We start from the raw sequence: 26809 nt of genomic DNA on the forward strand, positions 1-26809 counted from the left end.
GAGAATTAGCAAAGAGTATTGACACGATATATTATGGTGAATGAATGCATTAAGTATACTCTACGATGCCTGCAACTCCATTGATTAACATTTATCATATGCTTAGGTTTATCATTTTGAGTATTACTCCTTATCGGTTTATATTGCAAAATTGCATGCATGTTCGCTACTCAATAACAAGCTGTACTTGCCAGTCGTTTGTATGTTATCATTGATAAATTCAAACCTACACATTGTCAATCATGACTTTGGATTTGTGGAAATATGGTATATTTTTTCATATTGTTATCTATACTGCAGTTGCATAAAATAATTACATCTGTTTCCTGGATAGCTCGTTGAATTGTTACTTGATTTGTCAGACTATGTTTCAAAAGAATCGGTTTAAATGGCATCATTAAAAACAACCCTTTGACATTAACTGTATAATAACGTTTTCTACCTACTTAATTATCCAATTCTGTGACTTATTTTAGCATAATATCTGTATGAAATACAAACACCTTTACCACCTCCCAATTCTGAGAAAACTGTCCTGGGTTATGAAATGGTCTGCTTTTTTACATTTACACTACAGTGATGTTTATTGGTGTATAACAAAATTAAGGCACATGAACGCTGTTTCCTAAATATTATTATTTTTTTTTCCTTTACAAATTGATTTTGATGCTCTGGAGCTCCTTGACCAGTGAGTAATTGTCGTGTGTTATAATTGTTTATATTTTAATGAATGTTTATGCGATATATTAAATTTTCATGAAAGAAATGAATTTTTGGTAAATTATCTGTTTGTATTATAATATATACATTCTTGATTCAAAACAAATACGCTTTACGAATATGAAACAGGGATCAGCTCAAAAGTTTAGAAAATGTATGACATATTTGTTTTCGGTATTGTTGTCATAAATGTTCCAAAACCTCCCTAGTGTAAAACATAAAACATGACAGGTTTACATTTGAAACTATCAATTATCTTGTCATGTAGAATTACAACTTTTGCCAATGTCTTAAAAAATAATATATATCATTTTAGTAAACAATTGTGTTTTTTTTCACATGATGTTTTTTATCAATGTGTCATTTATGTCTAGACTGGGATTTCTGTTTAATGGTATTGTAGAAATATGTACACATATTATACAGATAGTGACTGCTTAGAGGGGAATTATATTAAACATTTGATATCCTCAGAGGTACTTACTGTATTTTTTCCTTGAGGGATTTTGTTTTCCATAAGCGCATAGCACTGAGGAAAATAATGTCACCACTGTACTAAATGTGTTGGTGACCATGAAATTGCTAAAAATAAGGCATGATAATATTAAAGGTGAACTCCGGGAATTAAAGATTGCCTCAAACATTAGAATACTTCAACTACTAATGAATAGTGCTGCCCATCTCGTCACTCACACACCTAAATTTCAACATATCACCCCTGTTCTCCGTCGTCTCCATTGGCTCCCTGTTGAAAAGCGTATTGTTTTCGAAGTTCTTTTTATTTGTTTTCAAATCCATTCATCATTTGTCCCCAACGTATATTTCAGAGTTCAAGTTTTGCTCGGCGATCTGTACTCGTTCCCTCCGGTCAACGTCTGACTTAACCACTCTTGACTATCCACGGTGTCGATTGAAGTCATGTGGGGAGCGATCTTTCGTGGTCGCTGCTCCTAAATTGTGGAACTCTTTGCCTTTGATGATTCGTAAGTCTCCCTCCGTTTCGATCTTCAAAGCTCACCTGAAGACTCACTTTTTTCGTTCTGTGTGAATTCATTGTTTTTTCATATACATTTTATTCATTATACTTGTTCTCTACTCTTATTCAGACTCCACCCTGTCTCTTTTTGTTGTATTTCTTTTATTCCTGTCCACCCAGGCAACACTTGCCAGTTCTTATACTATGACGTTATCCAAATTCCTTCACTTGCACTGATGAAGGGCTAGTGTTGCCTGAAAGCTCTGCTAACTTTTCTGGCTGTTTTACTTTATCATTTTGATTTAGCTTTTCGCTTTTTTTTTTGTATCTCCATTGAGATCCAGCCATTGTCATTTTTTCAGTAATTTGCCTTTGGATTCACTTTATTGTTTGTTAGGCAGGATAGTCAGACGCTCACATCACTATGACACTTGTGAATAAATAGCTAGCTTGTCTTGACAAGTTAGTGAAACAGTGTGGTTGTCTTGATCAATTTATTCGGTTTTTTAGGCTATTTCGTGGTTCATTTTACATCAACATTTTCATTTTCAGACTTGTGCTAAACAGCGTATAGAGACTATTTTAATTTTGCGCTATATAAATTTAAAACCATTAACCATCACAAGGATTTACATAAAGACTAAGGCATCACAAAAATCGATAAATTTAAGAACTAGAAATATTTTTTACAAAAAAACGCTGCTCGCTTGTTGACAGTTTTAAAGATCCCCTCGAAAAATATTTTTTATTTCAAATTTGTTTTTGAATGTGTCATTTTATTGTCACATAGTAATAGTTATTCATGTTAACCAAACAATTATTTACCTGAAAAAAAAATGTAATTTAAAGCAAAAAATACTTAAATCTTTCTCTTTTTATACATGAATAAATATTTTTTTGCTACAGAAGTGAATAACTTTTGTTTAAAGTAAAATACAACGAGAATTCATACTTTGATATGTCATAATTGAAATTGAAAAATAACAAATACTGAATCTCTAAAAGATGATGTGCTTATTAAATAATTTCAATAAAAATAATGTTTAAATAATATTACTTTATTATACTAAACAGATTTCTGTCACTTTATTTTATTGCTAAGTCTGGGGTCACTTCATCAAACAAATTGTATCCTATTACAAACAAAAACTTTACTATTATATGGACTGTTTTGATAATAATTCAATGATTATCTGACAGCGAATTACAGTATTATAATATCGGTCTAGATTGACAGTCAAATGGGACTCATTGTAAATACCAGAAATAATGTTTTGATTATTTGACAGTGAATTACTGGCCTAGGTTGATAGCAAGAACAAAGTCATTATTTATTGAACAAGATTTTACAGATTACTTTCTACATGTATCTATATAATAATGTATTATCAGCAAATTTTTTCATAGACTCCCAGACATGCTTTGGGGTTTGTAATTTTAGCATGACTTGTCCTAGTTTACAAATCATCAAAAACGTCGGCCTCTAGAACTATAACTGCTGCGTCTGAATGAGTAGTCCTCTTGGGACGTAGCTGGCTAAAGCAGCAGTGTTATTATTGCAATTTGGAAATGGAAGAAAGAAACAGAAGAAAGAAACTTGATAGTGTTAGGAAATTAGAAAAAAAAAAAAGGTGATGGATCCCAATTTTTAAATATTTGTAAAAAAATTGATCCTGTTAAAAAATGACCCCTAAAATTAAATATACTAGATCATCTAGGTCACTCCCACACTGGAAGAGAGATTGAAATATATTTCTAAAAATGTATGTTTTACAAAGTAAAATAGTATGTGTTATAACATTTTTGAATAGTTTACAATTACAATATTGTAATTAAATTATTGTAAATTGAATAGTCTGCAGCAAAGAATCCTCATATTATTGCGTCAACAACCATAGATGGTGTGTACCACATTAGGAAAACACCCCTATTTGGGCCGAGATTTTTCTTTTCGTACATAAGTTATGTGAAAGATAGGCGAACTACTTCCTAACCCTCTAAATAATCTCTCTCATGAAATTAAAAAGAAGTTGCTAATGGGATTCGAACCCGATACATCGACATGCATCGACATGTAAAGTCTATATCCATTTGTGTACACAGATGGCTCGACGGAAAGCGTTTGCATTAGTGAATTGTAGGTTAATTCTTACGTCACACCTTATGGATGTGATTTATGAATATTCATGTTTATGTTGTGACGTTTCGTGAGGGGTCCCCAACTTATGTACGAAAATAAATATCGCATTTAGGCCAAATCGATTATCTCCAGAAAAAATGTTACAGGAAGACATTTTTTTGTATTTTGTTAGCATTCCCAGTATATACCATTTAAAACTTAAAGAGCCACTAACATTTACATGTTCCAATAAAAAAATAAACAATATGAGAAATTGATTTTAAAGTTGTATTGTAATATTTTTGTTGTTGAATATGCCATTTTAATGTGTCATAATAAAAATTGGATCGAAAAAAAAATTATAAAGTTTATATGTTGTGAATTTGATAAATATCTACAAGAGGTTTGATATATGATTGGTAAATGCGAATTCATAAAATTGCGCCTTGATGACGTCACATTGATCACGCTAAAAAGCTTCTTATGGCCATGTTTTAATTATGGGAAAGATATTGTGAGAAAATCAGTGAGATTTTTGAAATACAGTTTGTAGAATAACAATCTTATTTTACAAAAAATATCAACTTATTGCTTTGTCAGTTTTTGTCAATTACATTTAAATTGATAAGAAAAATACATAGGTAAATGAGAATTGTTTCCGTGACATTTTGTTAATCAGTCTTATTTTTCCCCAAAAAATGAATACTGATAGGTTGAGGCATTGACGATTAACGAAGTAGTTTGACGTCAAAGGTAATTATTCAATATGCAGCATCATTTGACCTTTAGATATCACAAGCATTCCATTAAACAATATATTCCACTGTTAATAGTTTTTATTAAGGATTGGTTTTCTATGATCTATGATAATAATTTAAGATATAAAAATGATGTTATGGTACAAAAAATTGTCTTAATATCATCTTATATCATGAAGAATTCACAGGTACAGGACACCTCCATGATTTCTGCTGAATAACCATTTGTAGAGTGTATTTTAAATACGGTAGTTGCATATCATGTACATGTTGTAATGCAAAACTGGTCTTACCAAGCATCCAACAGGAACACAGACCTCTTCATGTTTGTTTGTTATTTTAACAGATACATAAAGAAAAAGAATATTAATTTGTTTTGTTAAATTTTAATTGCATCAGTCAGGTTCCCCTGACATCACTTTGATCAATAAATTAAGACTCATTTATACGAAAATCAAAACCATAGTAATTGGGTTACACTAAAAAATTGTACAACTTTCATATTCTTCACACACTACAAAAAATGAGATACTCCACATGTCTCCCTATTGCAGTGCTCTTTCCAGAAATCAATATTTTGTTCAAAAATAATTTCTGTACTATTATTACTAAACAACAATTAAGCCAACTGCCTCTTAAACAACTTAAACCTCATAACTGTACACATTAAACCTATTAACTCTGTTGGTTTCTTTGGTGAAATAATTTAACTTGAATAAGTAAACATAATAAACCTAATAAGACCGTCTAAAACATCATAATACTGTTTAATAGTTAATTTCATTCTTTACAATAATTATTAGCATTTAAAATCTAAGATTATTTATGTCGTCAATTTCTTGCTTTCCAGTCATTATTACTAAACTAAACAACAATTAAGCAAACAAAAAGAAATAGATAAAGACATGATCAATTAATTAAAAATCGTATTGCATTTAATGTAATTTTAATTCATGTTCCATAAATACATACCACAAGAAAGACATACAACATTTACGATAATTTTGAAGGGAAGTCTAATGTATTCATTTCTAATTATAGGAAATTGCTATTAAAATTTGTAATAAATTAAATGATGTATAAACACCTTTATGTTAGACTGGTGCCAGCACCTAACACATTCTATACAGTCAATTCTAATGATATACAGAATTTATTAGATAGGATATGTTTATATAACAACTAACAATCTGAAACAAATGTCTTGCGTCATTCTTATGAAAAAAACTAAATCACTTTTATCCCAAAAGATCTAGCACACACATCATAATGTTTATATATATATATATATACACACAATATATCTGATACAAAATACTGTAAACTGAATAAATCTTGTGTAAATACCGCTTTACATTGCATATTCTATCCAATCGGTAACTAAATTCATATTACATAACTCCCGGTGTGCACATACATATAATGACATATAATGACAAGTAATGGTATGTCACTGTTCACACCATTGTAATAATGAATGATCATTTTTTATTGATTTGGAAAAAAAGGATAATGCACCAATAAATTTAAGCTGTCAAAAATACAATAATAATTAAACACTAACAAATAATACATGTTCTCATGTCGTGGTTGCATAAGTGTCAGTAATCCACCACAGAAACAGTATGCAAAAACAGTATGTATAGTGTAATGAATAAAATAACTAAGTAACAGATAACAATAATTACATAGAATTGTTCAGCCAGATTTTAACACACTTTATTTCAGTTGTGAATTGTAACAACACTACTTTCTAATAAGTATTGCTTTGATGGTTCAACACTGAAAACTGTTAGGTCACTAAGTACCTCATATGTCAATTCATATAAAAATTGGTACATACCAATTACAGGATCTTCACATATTACAATTACGGTAATGTCCAATTTTCAGAATGCATTTTTTTAAAATAGGGTTTTAAATACTTCACTTCAAGCATAAAATGCTGTTGTCCAGATGGAGAGAAAGTTGACTATGCTAGCACACCAAATAGTGTGTACCAAGTAAAGTAGACATATACATGTGTTTGAACACATCACAAAATAGGTTGTACTAATTAATACATCACATTCTTATAAATAATAATAATGATTTCAATTAAATTGCAGCAACAACTAGAAAAATGATACAATATGGTACAATACGCATTATTATTTACACATTATGTGCATGTCTATTGTATCGCGAAACATATTGTTTTTTTGTAATCCAGTGATGTCCAATCATCCTTGGTTTCCATGGAGTCTGTCAACAATGTGGATATGTATAACATCGTCATTTAGTCCTTGGAAGGTGTCGATTTTCAGCTAACTATTTTGCTCACTACTAACTGTGGTATACTGCAACGTTATTACATTTACCTAGTTTGGTAGGGTTCATTATTTACTGTTTTGTTTTTATTTTAACATTCAGCCTTCTTACTTGTCCTTAACAATTGTTGGTAAATGTCAGATTTAAGAAATCTAGGATATGAGTCTTTTTCCATCAATGCTTCAATGCGTTTTTGTGCATTATCAAATGTGTGTTCGTCTGCTTTGCGTACATTTGACGTCGTCTCTATCCTTGTAGCAGAATCTAGATTTACCTGAAAGAAAATTAATAGCTATTAGAGTACTAAATTTACAAAACAAATATAAAAACAACTTTGTATGAATACTGATGAGAAATGCCATAGTGAGTAGTTTATAATGCAACAGACGTCATTGAACATTAGGCAATACTTTTTACTTGAAATGCTGCTACAAACAAAGTAATTGCTACGTTGATAATTTGATGATGTGAGCGAAGAAATTCTTCATTTAGAGACGCTGTTGCAGGTAATCTTATAAATTCTAAAATCTAGCCAACTGGCAATAAAAAATGTTACTTTAACCTTTACTATTTAAACCAAAGTTTTTTAATTGGTATAAAATAATTTTATAATTACCTCTCTTGGAGCTTGAGTTGCTACGAAGTCTTCATGTATTTTCCGTGCACGATTTGTATGTTTCGATGGTGATAGCATTCTGTATTCTTCACATGCTAACCAAAATTCTATATTTTCATCACTAAATTCTGTCTGTAAAAATTGTCTGAAAGCCTCCAGACCACCTAAGAGATTAAAATATCAATTATTATAGTCAATTATTTGTATTTATAAAGAAGGAAGATTTTTCTATAACTATAACTTTTCAATCAAGACAATTTAGTAATTACCAATGTACCAATTAATTTAGTAGTGTATACAAGTATTAATAATATATATCATGTAATTACGTAGCCATAACATCGGCAGAGGTTCGAGGCTCACTCACTCCATGGTTCTGATGGTAGAACGAGTCTTCTCGGATAAGGACTATAAACCATAGGTCCAGTGTACACATCTAGCTCCTGTGCACTTTAAAGAACCTAGTACATCTTTCGAGACGAGTAGGGGGTTACCCCAATGTATTAGTACATCACAGCCACTGATCACCAACTGGGCCCTCTGGGAGACCAGTCTTTGACTGAAGAGGTTACCCAGTATAAATATAAATTTCAATTTCAAAAACAGTTTATTATGAATTAAATTTTGAATAAAAAAAAAGACTATTTTTTTTAAAATTTCTGACAAAATGATGAGATTTATGTAAAATAACTTACATTTATCTCTTAATAATCTATCAAATGAATCACTCCATTGTTTGACCTCTTGAAGAGTGCATGGTGGCAGTGGTGGCTTCAACTTCTCTGTGTCTCTCAGAGCGCTATCTGTGTGTCGTCGTCGTAGTGATCGCACTTTATCCTTCAAATCCTTTGCACTGAAGAAAACAAATGAAATTCTGTCACTAACTTTACTTTTCATTGAATTACTATTATCCTGTCTATCGAGCATTATGGTAATGTGTGATTGAGAACAGAGAAGAAATCCTAGTAGAGATTTACTTTTCATTTGCAAAATAGTAAGATGTACTAAGTGTGGTTGCATCAACAGATGTGATTGTAGCAGGCTGTGATACACAGGTATATAACCAACCAGGAAAAGCTCACGTGACAATAAGTAGTAGTCAGCAAACAGCTGATTATATATAAAGGTGACTTCATCAGCCTCTACTTGCCATTTAATATCACACAATCATACTGCCATCTTTAGTTTTGTGTGGAGGTGTTATTCAATTCACACTTATGATTTCCTTGTATTATGGTCATGGAAGTAAATAACTTCCGTTTGAATTTTCAACCCACATGGGCTTTAAAATTACTAGGCAACACCTATGTTTATTTCTTAATATTAATTACTAATCAATATCAAATAGAGATCATGTGATATTTGAATTGCAAAATATCAAGGTTTTGGTTTTAATTACTAATTGAAATTCTAATAAATGAATACTATTTAACAATGAACTAATATATATGATGTAAGACAAAGTCCAAATGTATCAACAGCAGCTCATTAATTAATCATAGAATAAGATAAGATAATATAGAAAGGAGTATTAAAGGTTTGGAATATGTAAATTACATTTTAGAATTGTGTTCAATTGTAAATGATTTTATAATTTGACAAAATGATCAATAATATAAATAATAATAAATAATTTTGTTTGTATATAATTAAAATAATAATAATATTAGTAATAATAATAATAAAATCTAGTTTAGTAAATGGGCCTGTTTTTGCTATGAGTTAACACAATTTAGCGTAGGGGGTAAAATATCTATTACAATGTATTGTAAGTGTGTAATGACATATTAATAATAAAACAATAATATAAATGAAAGCACTCAGAAACTGAATGAAGCACTTGGCAAAATTTATCGGGGAAAACTATATTTGGAGAGAGAGGGCTCACTACTTTTATTTATAATTATTTCAGTCCATGTTAAATGAATACAGAGAGTGTGCTATTTAATATCATATGGAAGATGCATGCAAGTCAGATTTTAATATAATAAGCTTTTGTGACATAACTACCGTACTGACGCGGGTATAAGCCCATACTCGGGTATAAGCCCACCCCCGACTTTTGACTAACTGAAAATCATAGGCATGTTCTGTAAGTATATACCTATTAACACCCAAATATTCAGTATGATGACTTAAAGACCCATTCCCTACAATTTTTTATGTTTTGTAAAAATATTGCATACTGTATATTACTTTAAAAACATTAAACCAGGTCATTCCTTGTCTTAAATGTACGTTTTATGGTAAATTATGATAAAAAGAGAGAAACAAAGCACTACCTAAGTAGCTCGCGGTGAATGTCCTCTTGTGGACGGTTTTAGCTAGCCTAGATAGGCTTAGTTTTGTAGGCCTAGCTTGTAAACAGCAGTAATGTACCAACATTGTACCCTAGCTATAGGCCTAGCCTGACATCTAGTTGCTGCAATAATTGTCTTTCTGTTTTTGCCAGAATTCATTAATACAAATTGTAGGAAAATCAGTATTTTCACTGAAAAGTTAAGAGTCTTTCATTTGTTTTGGTCTCACGATCGATTGAAAAGTGGGTGGTGAATTGCAGAAGAAAAACAAAAATATCAATCCGTGCGAAAGGCATGTTGGGATTTTAATTTTTTTAGAATCCCCTTATTGTTCACTTTTTTAACCATATAAAGGCGACAAAATTTATCGCAACAGGACCTTATAGTATTTATTTTTACATTAAATGTAGTTGTGACCTTAAATTAAATCTAAAAAACGTAGTTTAAGAATTGTGGATGCAGCAAATTCTGTAAAGTTAGCAACATTTTATTTTTCCAAGTAATAATGAACCAAATGTGTTAAAATATATCTCGGTAGGCAGTCACAAATGAGTATAATACATGAATAGAAATGTATTTGAATTTGAATAACCATCCATACTGTAGTCATTAACTTTCAATCAATATAATATTCAAATTTAATTCATGTAGTTGGTTACTGTAATTAGATTCCTTGAAAAAAGTGCATTGCAACCACATTCAACAACAGAATATTAAAATACCAATTTAGTTTTATAATAATGTATTCAGTATATTTTGTGTCATGAACACATGTAATTAATTAATTTAACTTTGATTAGCATTATTTTATTTTATTTTTTAAATGCTTTCATTTCAATTAAAATACAAAAAATATTGTAAGTTGTTTTCAACTAGCGAGTAGTCAATATTAAAATGTCATAATTGAAATTCTTCATGCTCTATAGAGGGCACCATTCATAATTTACAGATTGCAAAATAGAAAAATATTTTGAAAATGTATTTCTTGGAAAAAATTGTGAATTGCGTTTGGAACAAATGATAATTGGTGGTCTAACTCTTCCCTGATGATTTGTTTTCTTAGAGTTTGTTGTATGTATACCTATAACTAGCATGTTCAACCACTGATACAATGTTACAACTTGGCCTGCAAGCCAATTTGCAGTGCAAACTTTTACAGTACATGTAGGAATAATTTATTAGATAAAACAATTTACAACTTGATACAAAAAAGTACAATATGTAATATATCCTATGGTTTTTCCATAAAATAAGGTGAAGTTGATGTTGCCTGTAGGTCAAAGTTGTGAAGATATCACACACTAAGACCAAAAAAGAAAGTGTATTTGTCCAACACATATCAATAGTAAGCTTTCGAGTTGCGATGACCGACAAACTAACTAGGTCAAGTTGATGTGTCGTTGGTCATCTGGAAAACTTAGTAGAGGTTGGTAGCGAGAAAACATGTCCTAATATCCCTGTATGCACATTAGTAACATGACATACTCTGGTAGTCATTCACTGCAGGTTGGTCCTCTCTGGAACCATACTACTAAAATGTTTTTATTTTATAAATATTTTAAGTACTTATTGTATAGAAATGTATTCATTTTTATTTATTTATTTTAAGTCTCCATACCACACGCTAGTAGAAACTTAACTGCAATTATAAATATACAATATCAATTTGACTTCTATGCAAACACTTGTAGGCGAGACATGATGTGTGAATATGATTCATTAAATGAATAGCTTGTTTAATGACTCACGTTATCACAAAATAAAGATGATATATATCATAAATTCCATTTTACTGAAATTGACAGATCCAAGAAATAACTATTATAAAATCTATCAATATACAGTAAAATTAGAATGATCTGATGTCAGTTTAATATGAATCTATTAATCTCCTTAAGAATGGCCACTATGAAATATGATGAATTCATATGTCAATGGTTAAGTTTGAGGAGGAAGATCATTCCAGTTTTAAATTCTTCAATAGGTTAAAAAATGTGTTAATTATCAATGTGAAAGATAACATTCTTTCTAAATTTCATACTGATTTTATCATACAGTAATTATTTATTCCCTTAATGTTTAAAGTGTATGTAATAAATTTAATAAAATTTGCTGGTAGAAATAATGGTAAATCACAAATGGGAATAAAATGTTTAAAATTAAAATTCATAAATGTGTCATTGTCAAACAATTTATCCAATTAAATATTCTGAATCAATATTTAATGTGTTTAATGTGTGTACAACTTTCATGGCACTAAATCATCTGGGAATATGAAACAATCTCTATTATTAATATACTGACATTAAGTATCTTAGTTTATTACCTTTGACCCAACATGCAAGTTTTTGGTGAACAAGAACATGGTTATTTTTGCCTTATCAACATCTGGGACATTCATTTTATGTTATGAATTTCTCAACAGACCTATTATACTAATGTATAATAAATATATAAATGACAGTTTGCAGTGCCTTTTCCTGAAAAAAGAGTATAAATGTGACTTTGTGTAGATTTTATAATACTAGTGGGATAAATTCACTTTATCATGTTTACTTGAAAGTGCCTGTAGTACTGTACACTGTATTTTGTGTACCCAATACAGTACTTTCTGAAAATGATTCCCGGCATGAAACTTTCAAGAATTCAAAGGAGGATCCAGCATTATAGATTAGGGAGGGCTAAATATTTCATAAATGATAAAAACGATCTGTCGGTTTGCAGAAAAATAATAATAGTTATTATTTTATTTAAATTTTAGTGGGGGCTGTTTATCCCCCGCCTAAATGCGCGCCTGGAATTGCAACCACTTGCGAATTTTGCGAACGTTTAATGTGCACGTAAGTTTCTGGTTTTACATTTTTTTTATAACTACTATTTTGTATTTGGGAGGAAAATTCATACAGAATATTGCAGATGTTATATTAATTGGCTAATGAAAGTATTGTATATTTAATGGTAAATTTATGGATTGAAAAAAGTGTATTTAAACAAATCCAGACAGATTTATGGATAAATCCACAATTACTACCCAATTAGATGAAAAACAATTTGGTAACCGACTAGAAACAAGTAAAACTTTCGAAATTTGAAAATTGTTTTAAAGTTGTTTTTAAGCTGTTGTGTTATCACAATATAATTTGTTTACTGTATATAATAGTTTTTATATTTTAATCAATTTTATATATTGATTTTTTATATCTACCCGCAAGATTTTATATTGCCAAGAGAGTATGAAATAAAAGCCATGATTATTATAGTATTCTATAAAGTATAGTTCATTTGAGATTCAACTGATCTTTGATAAATATCTGCAAGGCTAATCTGAATTAATATGATGACTATGGTGGTTTCTATAGAATATCTCTGAACTTTATTAACAATTTAACAGGTAGCATACCGTAATAGATTTGAACCATTAACACTATGAAGTATTTCATAAGACAATGTGAACATGTCCAGAAAACTTTCCATCAGATTTTAAACAAACAGAGGTAATACAGAGTAACAACAACCTTTTTACTTAAAAAACAATACAATTATTACCAACAAGGTGTAATTAGATCAAATCTAATGGCCGCATGGCCAGACGGCAAATAACTGACAGTGATCTCCTTATCCCCTGACTTTACTTGGAACTTTCAGCTTCAATGCTCCAACTTTTTTTTAGTTATCCTTACTCTTCCTTAAAATGTTCCTAAAGAACCAGCTTCTTGTTTAGTTGCTTCCTTTTTCCTATCTTTTCTTCTGAGATGGGCAATTTAATTTAATTTTTTTCATTTAATTTGTTATTCTAATTTGTTTGTGCTTTGTTTTATTTTGTTTATCTTTATAAATTCTATTCATTTAATTTTTATTGTTACATGTTTGTCTTGTCATGTTTTTTTTAGGCCACCCTAATGATCAGCTTTCGCTAGATGGAGCACTCTCGTAAAATATTGTTGAAATAAATTCCATATAAAAACAACTAATGGGCATATTTGAATTACACATTTTTAACAATACATCAAAAACATTTTTCATTGTAAAGGAAAATTATCTGCAGAAGTGTATTGATTAAAAAAAATATTGATCCCTGTAGCAATTTTAAATTAACTGTTAACTTTGAAACACATTTGTTATATTATATTGTTGTCTAAAAAAAATGTTTACAAATCTTAATTTGTTTCTTTATTTGACCAGCATGATATCAATTACAATAACATAGAATAAAAAAATAAAAAAAAACATTTCTATTACCTGATTTTTAATGTAATGTAATGTGACATTTATATAGCACTATTTAATGAAGATCAGAGTGCTGTGGACTTAGATGTTACACCTTTACAACAAAATTCTTCTTCCCTAAGGGCCCGTTAGAAAACACACACACGAGCAATATGCATACACTGGAGCTACGGTTTATAGTCCTTATCCGAGAATACTTGTTCTACCACCAGAACCATGGAGTGAGTGAGCCTCGAACCCTTGTCGATGTTATGGCTATGGATTACGGTTCCACTGTCTTAACCGCTCGGCCACTCACTCCTCCTCACTCAAATATTTAAAGTCCGGATAGATGTTATCTTTTTTTTTTCTTTTCAATAATTTTTTTTCTTTATAAAATCAGCTACAAATACAGGGTTGTATGTATTATCAATTATTTAATAGACAGTGCTAAAAACAATACAAGCCGCAATAAAGTTGATGTCTGAAAATATTAAAGATATGTTGAATATGCCATTGTAATGTCACCTAAAGTAATATTCACTTTGACCAAAAAAGAATAACCTGAAAAAACGTAATTTAAAGCGAAAAAATACTTGTCTGTCAGACAACGGTTTTGGTTAAAATTAACCGTTTCTTTTGTCTTTTTATAAGTGAAATTATTTATTTTTTTTCAAAGAAGTGAATAACTTTATTAAAACTGCAAAACAGCATATTCAAACATTTTTCATGTTTTTGGAGGACAATACATCTTTAATATTCATTTAAAAAATTATCATAGTGTCATATTCACCCCTTTAGTAACTTAAGCAATGAATTATATAACAATAATATATTTTGTAAAAATCAGATTGAAAAAAAACCCCCTAAAAACTCAAAGGTTCAAAGGTATTTCTGATGCTAAATATTACTGCTGTATCATACATGACAGTATCATGAATGAATCAAACGATTTTAATGTATTATTAATATTGTTTATTTATAGCCTTGAAATAAAAGAATATTTAATTGAATAAAATGGCATGAAAGTAATTAAATGGACAATATTTCAGTAATTGGCAGATGTGATCTATAAAATACTTGCTTAATATGATCACAATATCTATATCAGGGTGGTAGGGGGAGGGGATTCAGACACTGAGTATTTGAGTCACAGCTGCCATTACCAACCAAACATTTTGTGCATTCATTGTGAACACCTACATGGGAAGTACCAAAGGTTGAAAGGGAAAGTCCCCCTCGAGGCCAGTGTGATAAATGCCAATAATCAATTAAATTGAACTTATATTGTTAAATTTTTTGTTAATCATTTATTATCGACGTTGTTTTCATGTTGCTTCTTGAATTTATTTAATTTAAATGATCAATGTTCCTGTTTCTTTGTGCAATTATTACAGTAGTTCGTCAATGCGCTAACAAGGTATATGGCCTATAGCGACTATGCACCGGGTGCGTCGGACTGTCAACAAAATAACGATTATTTAATTAAAAGCAATACTGTACGGAATAAGGAATTATATGCCTTAACTATGTGGACTGTCAGAGACAGATTCTGTTTTGATAGGAGTAAGGGGGTAGTGGGCGTTTACTGTAGATTAAGCATGTTGCCCTGATTATGGGCTGTATACTTGCTTAATTATGATGTAATCATGACTCATGTAATCAAATAATAGTTGATATACTATATATCTATATGATACTAATGTAGTGATGAGATCTGTATGATATCTATAACTGGCTTATGTGATCAAATATCTATACGTAGTATGATGAGTATCTATATATAATACTGGCTTAGTATGATATGATCAAATATTTATATGATACTGGCTTAGTATGATGTGATTAAATATCTATATGGCTTATTTTACATTCAAATAATAATGTAATATGTAAATCCATTTTGGGATTTTCTGAGTAATCTGATAATTAACTTATAGTAGGTAATTTAATTTCGGTATTGATCGACAGATCGAAACTTAATTGTCTTTAAGGACACATTCAAAGATTTTATACACTCCATTAGCTACAGGGTGCACGATAAAGTAGTCATTGTTGTGTGAAAACACTTAAAGTGACATATTTTCAAGTTGATAATTAATGTCAATGGTTTTAAATACCTCACCCAAGCAATTCTTTCAATAATCTATATAGTAATGCTACTAAATGTTTTGCGTAATTTTACGTATCTCCTCCAAAACCACTGAAAGATACATGCTCACATTTGGCACACTGATGTTTATTGAGGGGCTGCACGCGATAGGCTGTCACTTTCCTGAATTATAAGGGTAAACACTAAAAAAAGGCAAAAAAAAGCAGTAATTTGACGTCTCAGCGACCATGTTACGTCACTGTATAAACTACGCGACCTTCTCTGTTGTGTACCGCCCCATGACCGGATCTACAAATACCATGCCGGGCCGCTAAATAAAAAGTGAGCAAATCGCTGTGACCATTGATATCAATGTTTAGTACGTTCGAGTTCGAATCCGCGGCATGGTTAAATCTAAAAATCAAAACTAGACCTCAATCTAATAATCTAATTACAAAACTAGCAAAAGGGATACGAAACCTGACACACAAAAAGCAAAATATAATAATAAACCATGAAATAAAAAAAAAATGTGAATGACCAAAAAAAAAACAAACAAAAAAAACCACAAATGGATTACGGTAATGAAAAATTCTGTAAAAAAAAATAATCACAATGAAAAATACACCTGAAATATAGTTTGGTATTTTGCGTTAGTGTCCGCGCGCATCATGCATTTTTGTGTTGATTTCAAGTCCGTAAGAGGCTGTGGTTTTATTATGCCAATATTCAATCTTAATTCTATAAATTACCAATTCATATGTTATCATTGGAATGTTTTCAACTGCCAACTTATTATCAGAGTTCAACCTGCATCTCCCTCTCATGTACATGCATGTTGTTACTTTCTGATGCGCATCCTAGATTAATATTCACACAGCACAATTTTTCGTTAGCGACTTCCATTTTTGTAAAGTCCTATATTCAGTATTGGTTTTATTTTGTAGCTCATAGTTACTTAAAAGTGAAGGAATACTTGGTGTATAACAAAATCGATGGCTTTTTATGAGGGAAGAGTGCGCTTATTATGATACTTACTCATCCCATGCGAATTAGTATATAACCATATATCAAAGCCGACAAAGATCGTGCGGAGCACAGGTTACTGCTAGTATTCTTTAATTATTTATTGTGTAAATTAATTTACTTTCCTCAATATCAAATTTTTCAATTATTCAATAATTCTAATTATGATATTATAATAATATATCATTTATATTTTAACAATAAAATATGTGTTATCAAATGACTAAAAATATTAATTTTAATGTTTCCAAACAAATTAATACCTTCATCAAGAGTGATATTAAACACTACTGTATATGACCATACTGCTATACAGTACATTGTAAACAACATTACCACATCAACATATCAATACAATTCCATTAACTTATCAATACAGTTTTTTGTTACAATTAAAACAAATCCTCCTCTATTCCTCCTAACAATGATTGACAAATGAATAACAGTTCCTCATATATTATAGGTGGAATTTGTTTATATGGAATAATAAGTAAAATTACTGAAAGCTTACGTGGAACTTCGAGCTGGAGCACGAACTGGAGGCTCAAAGCGTTGAAAACCAAACATACTGCAATGCTTAAAATGTGAAGCAGTCTAACCACATCCACTCTTACTAATATCTGATCAGAGAGAACGCAAAGATACACAGCCTATGTTTACCCACTGAAGCATATAGCATGATGCCTTAATTAAACTAAGTCAGGCCAGTCCACCGCACGTCAAGTGCTCACACAACAAAATTACTCTAACGTTCAATCGCAAATTTTCTTCTTTAATACTAAATTAAATAATTGTCTTGTAGTTTGAAATGCATATATTTTTTCACTCCTCAACAAATAAGAGTGTAGAAACGTTTGCTGTATTTGAAAGTCTTCAAATGCACTGATAGGCATTAGTTGCTTGACAAGACAAAGGTTGTATTAATTACTCTCCAAGCAGCAGGTCGTCGCTAAAAAAACTACAGCAGTCAGTTTACAATGTACTGTAGATAATCATTTCAACAAAGTAATTTCTGTGTTCATTTGTACTACTAACTTTAAATCTATTAATCCTTTCAATGTTTATCATTTTGACAGTTGTGATAGTTGTTTTTACTATTTCTTTTGTCTCGTGGAAGAAAAAAATTGGTTGTGAACGAGCCTCTGTTTTAAAATTTTATTATTTATTACAAAACGCCTAAATAAATTCCTGTCATTTGAATGGACGAGTGTGGGTCACATGGCATGCAATAGTATGTACTATTAAACGATCGTTTAATAGTACTTTTTAAACATTTCTGTACGAAAAAAAAAAATCATTTTGCGGATGAAAAAAAAAATCTAGTGTACTAATTACTGTGGAAAACAATGTGGCACCTATTGTCTTGCCTCTGTTTTGTTTGTAAACACCACCGACATATGCAGCAGCAGCAGATTTTTGTGTACAATTTCATTCAAAAATGCATTAAAATTAGCTTTAGATCATTTTCAGGATTTTGATTAATTAATGGGGGCATTCCTACGAGACGTGGAATCGTTGGAAAAAACATAATTAGCCTAATATGAGTTCCAGTTGCCTGTTGAAGTTTCGTATTGCTGCAGCCTAGCTGTGCCTATGGGCCTAGGCCTGTTAGTATTATGCTGGCCTAGGCGTTTTAGCCTTGCTAGGCCTAGGATTGTTTGGTCGTTTGTTGACATAATTAACACTGCAGTAGACGCGTTGTATTTTTTTTTTATATCAAGAAGTGATCAAACGGTAAAAATTAAATGCTTGGGACTAGTTCATGTCAATCAATGAAATCTACTACAAATAGAAATGTATTGTAATACAATTATGAAGGAATTCCAGGAATATAAAAAAATTCCCCATCGTTTTAGGAGGGAGTGAGAGTATATTCAAAGCTGGCCATTTATTTGAATAAATATTATTCATCTGTCATTCATCTTAATTAATAAATTAATACAATCTTTTCTCATGACTTCTCAAGCATAGAATCTTTTTTGTGAAAATATACAGGCAACACCTTTAATTTCATAGTAAATGTTTTTCCTGGCACTAAATTAAAATTTAGATCCCATTTCATCATAATAATAACTAGTAACGTTATAGAATTCCAGGGTTGGAAGAGCCTATGTAAATTGACTGCAGCGTAAAATTAACCAGCATCCAACAATACCACTAACAATTTACCGGCGGTCAGCGTATATTATAGTACAGGAAAACTATGAAATATGGTTGAAAAAATTGCAACAGAATTTATTTCACCACAATGCATTTCTATAAGGTACCTATATGAACATACTAAAAGTCTAGAAAAATCCAGTTTAAACAAAATGGCCGCCAATGGCGAAAATGCCTAAAAAAGGACAAAAAAAACATAAATGATAGATCTAATTACCACTTTATAACAGTTTTTACAATGGTTTATATATTTCTTTACAGTTTCGAAGATCTGAACTACAATATACACATTATTTTAAGTGCTGTTAATTAGAAAATGGCCGCAAAACAAATGTTTAAGTATCTAGATATATCCCTATTGTTATAATATATAAAACGCAGTCCTTCCTATGCTTAATGCATAGGATTACGGTGTCTAATAATAAATCAGTTCATTTACATTTGTACTGTTATAACAATATATCACAACATTGGTGGTGCCAGTGGGGAGGGGTATAGGGATGGGAGATCATATGGGAAGAGTGAGGGAGTATATGTAGACAATATGATGATATTTCCTAATATAAAACAATACCCCATTGAGTGCTGTTTCAAGGATTTTCATTTTTAAAAGTGACTAAAACTACCCTTTACTGGGTGCACTCCCATTGATGGCCCAGCCAATTGATGCTAGTTGCGCGCGCACACTCCCCCCCCCCTCCTCATTGGGAAAATCCTTGCACCATCACTGGACTACAATCTATTACCGTATTTATTCGTATAAACGCTACGTTTAGAAAAATCAAATAAACCCCTCCCCCGCCCCCATCGGACATCATTTTGAATTTATTTCCTCGAATGTACGCCGCGCCACATGCATATTATACACAATATTGTATTTTAACACATCTCTATTTGTAATAGAATTTACTGAATGACATGACGGTGTTGTATTTGTTCATATCTAAAGGGTGTATTTATTTGATTATACATGTTACCACATTACACCCAAAAAAATAAACGCCTCTCCAATAAACTCCTCACGACGATTATACGCCCCCACTACCCTCCTTAAAAATCAACCACCAAGGGCATTTATTCAAATAAATGCGGTAATTTCACTTTCATCTTGTCAGTATCTCATCCTCCATCTATTGGTGGGGAATTGAGCATGTGCTGATGCAGTGGCATTCTTAAAAAATAGTGGAGCAGCAGTCAAAACCATATTTTCTGCAACTGCAATTCATTTTACTACAACCTTATTTACAGGTACATCTAATCTACTTTAATAGTTTTTCTGGTGCTGGTAGTAAATTTGTCATCAATACTTTCCATCCCTAGTCTGTGGGTTGAAGAGTATTTCCTATCCACTGCTATACCTGGTAATAAAGACTCACAAAATGAAATTTTGCAGCAAGGGAATAGATTTGCTTTTTGCAACTTTCTCAAAGAAAAGTAGGCTGTCTAAAGTCTCCATTGACTTCCCTCCATATATAGCTACCAATGCCAAATTCCTAATGCAATGTTTTCTTTTTTTGGAAACTGTTTGGTTTACAGAATTTAACGTACAACTCCAACTGTGATGTGATGATTTTTAAGACCAACACCTTTTCCTAAACCAAATTTACTTACGGCCCATAATTATAGCCATTAAACACAAGAGTTTACTTTGCCTTCACATAACGTAACAAACATATGGTACATAATAAATGTCTTGGAATGTTGCTGTTTCGGGCCAAGAGGTTTGATGTAGCAGTGCTCCCCCATTGATAACATACAGTGAGCAGTGAGATGAAGGTTTCTGAGTAGTCTAGCAGTATGTATGGAGTCAATGGTGCAAAAGAGGGCTGGACAGCAAGAAAAGTACAAGGTTCTTTTTCAACAAATGATGCATTGTGTATGACTGTCTCTCATAGCCATCAATGATGAAATAGTATATGTGAGGGAATGTGCACTGATTCTCTATTGATGAATATGGTTGATTTTGACCCATGTGTAATATTATGTTCTTTCCTCTTAAATTAATATCCTGTCACGGTTGCTTCATTCATTGATTTAATACCGTATGTTCTTGATCGGGGAGCACTGTGAATGCATGTAAAGTCTTTCCTTGGTGTGGAGCTCTGTGAAAATTAATTTGCTTTTTATACATGGAATCCAGGGATGTGATACTACATCCCATCTATTTGGTATAGGAAAAGGTGTTAGTCTTAAAAAGTCTTAACACCTAGGCAGTAGTATGCTTACAAACTCTGTAAAACCAAACATCTCCAAAAAAAAAGAAACCATCGCATCACAGGAATTGGCATTGGTAGCTATATATTGTATGGAGGAATACGTTCTGGAAGAAAGTAGCAAAAACCAAAACAGCACTTGAAATAAAGTCTATTCACCCAACAACAAATTCTACAAAATGTCATTCCCTGCGTGTATATTACCATGGTACAGCAGTGGATAGAAAATACTCTTCAACCCACAGACTGGGGGATGGAAAGTTACAAATGGCGTGATGTGTCCATTGATGACAAATTTACCACCAGTACCACTGTTTGTGAAGGCATCAGCACATACTCAATTCCTACCTATAGACAGAGGATGATAACTGGACAATGAAAATGAATGGATTAATAGATTGTAAGATTGTATAATTCTATTGTTGTGACAGTACAAATGTAAATGAACTGTTTTATTAGACACCGTAGTCCTGCATTATAATGCATAGGACTACTTTGTCTATTATTATAACCGTGGTGATATCTTGATACTTAAATGTGTTTTTGCTGCTAAATAGCACTTAAATTAATATGTATATTGCAGTTTTAAATGTTTGACACTAAAGAAATATAAAAAGCATTATAAAAACTGCTATCAAGTGGTAATTAGATATACAATATATGTTTTTTGTTCATTTTTAGACATTTTTCGCCATTGGCGGCCATTTTGTTTAAAAAAACCTATTTCCCCTACCTGGATTTTTCTAGACTTTTAGTATGTTCATATAGGGACCTTATAGAAATGCATTGTGGTGAAACAAATTCCGTTGCAATTTTTTCAACCTTTTACTAATTCTGAGCATATCTTTCCTGTACTATAGCTATGTTTCTAAACATGCTCAGAATGAATTTCTGACTGTTTTGATTGCTTGTGCATGTTATGAGAAGGTACGACACACTGTGTTCGTGGAAAAATCCATCATATGGGTCTATTTGCTATTTACGGCTCTGGACTCTTGGGCAGCCCACTTCAAATAGTTCTGCGACCGCCCCTGAGATGATGGCAGGTTACTGGTTTAATTACTTAATGAAGATTAAATAAATACAATTCCAACACTCACTAGAGACAGATTTTTTTCCCCTTTTTTAAGTTGGAATAGTAAAATAAATATTATTAAATACATTTTTTGTTTTAAGCTACAGGAACATATAGACAAAACTACAATTACTGAATTGTTAAGCAAGAACGTTAACTCAAGCTCTTAATTAAATCTACAATTAAATTACACATTTTAACTTTCTTTCAATTAATTCTACAAAACGTAGACACAAAATTAGTGACAAATTAATTCATTTTGTGGTTTATGTTATAGAAGTATCTGTCAATAGGTATTTATATAAGTGATGAAACAATCAGAATATCAGACTGTAAATTGTAACATAAACACTTTCAAGTCAATAACATAACTAAAAGAGTACAAACATTAAGTAACAGGATTGAAATTGTGTTGGGAATTTGTAGACATTGGTACTACTAATACACATAACCAAATTTAAGGCTGGTTGCATCAGAGAAGTTCCTTGATCACCACCTATTGATGAGTACCATTAATCTAGTTAATATTAATGCACTGGAAGCCCGTTCTGTGTGAAAGGAATAATAATTTTTGTAAATATCATTGTTTTATTATCAATATATTTATTATCCTGGTGACTCATCGCAGTGCAGCATATTTTCTATTCAAAGTAAAAAAAATAAAAAATAAAAAAAGTACATCCAGTATGCCAAAATATCACAATTGAAATAAAAACAATACTACACAAATGCAGTAAGTTTTAAAAAATAAGTTCAAACATTTAGGTCATACTGTACATGTAGTATTATTTTAAATTACTTTCATATATGAGCTATTTATTTGTTAGTTTGTTATCGTTCTGTCCATCCCTCTAAATATATACTGAACAGAGCTGATTTTGCTTTTCTCAAAAATGATAAGTCAACCTAAACTTCATAAAATGAAACACACATATTATATACATTTATAAGTATCCATATTATTACAATACATTAAATAAACAAATTAGTGAATTAATATATTTCCTTTTGTTTTCTTGCAGGTATTAATTAATTAATTAGAGACACATTCCCTACATTTTTTGATCTAATTTAGGTAAAGCCTATTTTTCAGTTGACGTTATTCAATGCTATCGTCGTTGATCGTTAAAAGTTCAACAATGATCTATTGAAAACAATCAAGTTGAAATGTTAATGAACATTTGATTTAGAGCGTTAAATGTTGGAGTTGAAACTCCTGTCTCCTTCCTCAACGTTGTAACATATTAAATGACAAATTAAATTCTTTTATCCGATCTCAGAATAAGATACCAATTGAAAATTTGAGAGATGTCTCCCACTTTTTATGATGTAGGCCTACAGCCTAAGCTACTAGATAGGACTCCCCTGTCTAGTCGGCTCACAGAAGTGTATGAGACGTAACCTAGGACCACTTTACTATATCTATACTGATGGTTCTTCATTTTTAGTAGGCCTAGTCTGATCCTAATAGAATTTTGGACTAGGCTGAAGACTTAGCCCTACCTAATAGCACGCTTCCTTTTCAAAACATCATTATAAATATAGTCTTTGGTTAGGCCTAGCTTTGACCGCACTACGATGCAATGACAGTCAACGACCACAACTTTTTTCGTTGGTTACTGCAGATTCTTGTAAATCGCTGAAATTTTGTGTAGTCGGTAGTTTAAAAAGTACCTTTTCATGTAAATCGTTAAAATATCAATGTTTATGTAGAAGATCGGGACTATTGTTAACGATAGCATTGAATAACGTTTCCCCCAACCACAACCCCCCTCACACCTACACCAAGGCGGCTATAGGCAAGGATTTTTGGATGGATTTTTTTTAATTGTGTAATAATATTGGCATGTGAATGAAAAAAAATGTTTGGTGGCACGTATGAAAATGATTTTTTAATCTTGTGAAACAAAATTAAAAGATGAATAGATACCAATATATATATATATATATATTTAAAAAATATTATATTATTTAAAAGTATCCCGAGAAACTAAAAGAAAAGGTTGAAAAAGTTGGAATTAAAAAAAAATATTATTCCATTCAAACACATTTGGTTACATCATTTGAATTTGTTTTAATTAAGTTAAACAGTAAGTAATTTAACATACTGATGCAACCTGCTAGTACACTTTAAAAACCAAATGCAATACTTGGCCTAATTTCAAGAAGGGAAACTCCCTTAAAAGATGACATCACAAACAGCAAAAGTCATCTTGAGTTTAAGATAGATCATAAAATCAAATGAACATCCTGTAGAATTGATTGTTGTTTCTTGTAAATGACATTGACTATTTATTCTGTATGCATACAATATCAATTACATTAAGTGTCTAAACATTATAGCCAGCACTATGGTAACAAAACCACCATATGTGTCATTCTTGACACACTCCACACCAGTATTAATATTATTTTATTTAATATTTCAATCAACACTGAATTGTTGCAGTTTAAAATCCAACAGAAATTGTGTTTTTTTTAAAGTACCAATTACCTGGGGTGGGTATGATATGTATGCTTTAATTAATCATATTATTGAAACTTGCTGTATCAACAATATACCGTATATTTCGGTGTATAAGACGCACCCCTAACTGAGAGTAAAATATCGGTATTTTTTATATCGTCGATGTATAAGACGCACTTTATATTTCATCAAAACAATGTTTTTTTTAAATTGTAATCAATATTATTGTAATAATATATTGTTATATCTACAACGGAGTCCTTTATTTAGGGGTTTTCTTACCTAGGCTCGGCTGCGCCCAGCCTCAACAAGTTCTTTCTAACTTGTTATTCATGAGTTTCGCCGCAACATCGAGTGCATGACCGTGTGTGTAACACGTACGCGTGTGTGGGCTAGCCTTGCTCGATCATTTCGAGAGAGCGCACGTTTTCATGGACAATCGTATTCGATTAGTATCTATGTATCTGAGAAGTGTATACGCTAGGTCCATGCTATAATCAACTGGAGAATATACTAGTCGAATACCATAGACCATGTGGCCGCCAAGAAGGGCTTGCGCTGGGGGGTACGGCGGTCGGCGATCGTGCGTATAACTATAAATAAATACTAGGCCTAGGCCTATTCCAATCGTAAACGTTTACAAATGAAATTTTATCGGGAGCGCCTAAAACAGCTCCATAATGAACAAATCTTTTCATCATATTTAGTATAACATCATGCTAAAATGCCTTGAAAACTAGGCAGAAGCAGGTTGCCGTTACGTTAGTACACTGTAGCTAGCCTATAGCATTTTCAAATCAAGTATCAGCTAAGGACGTAACCTATAAATGTCTACTCAGGATATTTCCTACTAAACCAACAATAACAGGTGCATATAAAACCTAACAGGGAAAGAGAAGATAATATTGTAACAATTAATACATGAATGCTATGTTTTGTATTGGGTTTTATCAGAAGAATACATTTGGTTGTTGTCTGCTTATTTCAGAGTAGTCAAGCCAATAGGAATGTGATTCAATTGTCAAGTGTTTACGTCAAACAGCTATTAGGCACACTGTTAAAGTTATCATCAGAGAACATATTTTTATCTGACTAGAAATTAGCACATTGGCAATTTCACAAAGAATTTCTATTTATCTACATACAGTTACCTACCTAAATGAATAAGAATGATAACAATTTAAAAAAAATATTTATTGAAATTAAATCAAAAAAGTAGGCTAACCAATCATATAATGACTGACTATAATGACTAATGATATTTGTTCATTTGGTGATTACCTCCGCCAAGGAGGTTATGTAGTTGATTGCATATGTTTGTCTGTCTTTCTGTTTGTTAGCAGGATTACTCAAAAAGTTAAAATGATATGACCCTGCATGGTTAATTAAGCACCACTGGAGATGATCAAGATCAGCTTATAAGAACACAAGGCACATCTATTAAATAGGCCAAAAAACTCCAAATTTTTATTTATGAAAGAATTATACTAAATAGGCACAACAAAAATGTATATTTATTTTCTCTAAAATTAATTTAAAAGGTTAAGGTCACAATACACAAAAAAAACTATTTATTACTTATTGTCTACAGTGTTGAACTTAGGATCATAGTAAAAAATATTATTATAATTAAAAAATAATAAATAAAATATTAATAAAAATAATGATGCTGAAAAAAAATATTCCTAAGCAGGAATTGAACCAGGGATCTCAACTGTGAAAGGCTTGATACATAACCATTACACCAAACTCACATTCCCAAGTTTGTAGT

At 31.3% G+C, this 26809-nt stretch overlaps 1 protein-coding gene across 1 annotated transcript in view; it reads right to left on the reverse strand.

Annotated features, from left to right (window-relative positions):
• Positions 1 to 4651: 4651 nt before the first annotated feature.
• LOC140046561 (uncharacterized) overlaps positions 4652 to 26809 on the reverse strand; it is a 204780-nt gene continuing 182622 nt past the window's right edge. The window contains exons 16-18 of the mRNA XM_072091256.1: positions 8195 to 8352; positions 7500 to 7663; positions 4652 to 7157 (exon numbers count right to left, since the gene is read on the reverse strand). Of these exons, the coding sequence (XP_071947357.1) occupies positions 6975 to 7157; positions 7500 to 7663; positions 8195 to 8352 (505 nt within the window). The 3' untranslated portion in view covers positions 4652 to 6974. The remainder of the gene's footprint in view (positions 7158 to 7499; positions 7664 to 8194; positions 8353 to 26809) is intronic.

This window comes from Antedon mediterranea, chromosome 4, assembly GCF_964355755.1.
Source record: "Antedon mediterranea chromosome 4, ecAntMedi1.1, whole genome shotgun sequence".
Classification (NCBI taxonomy): Eukaryota; Metazoa; Echinodermata; class Crinoidea; order Comatulida; family Antedonidae; genus Antedon; species Antedon mediterranea.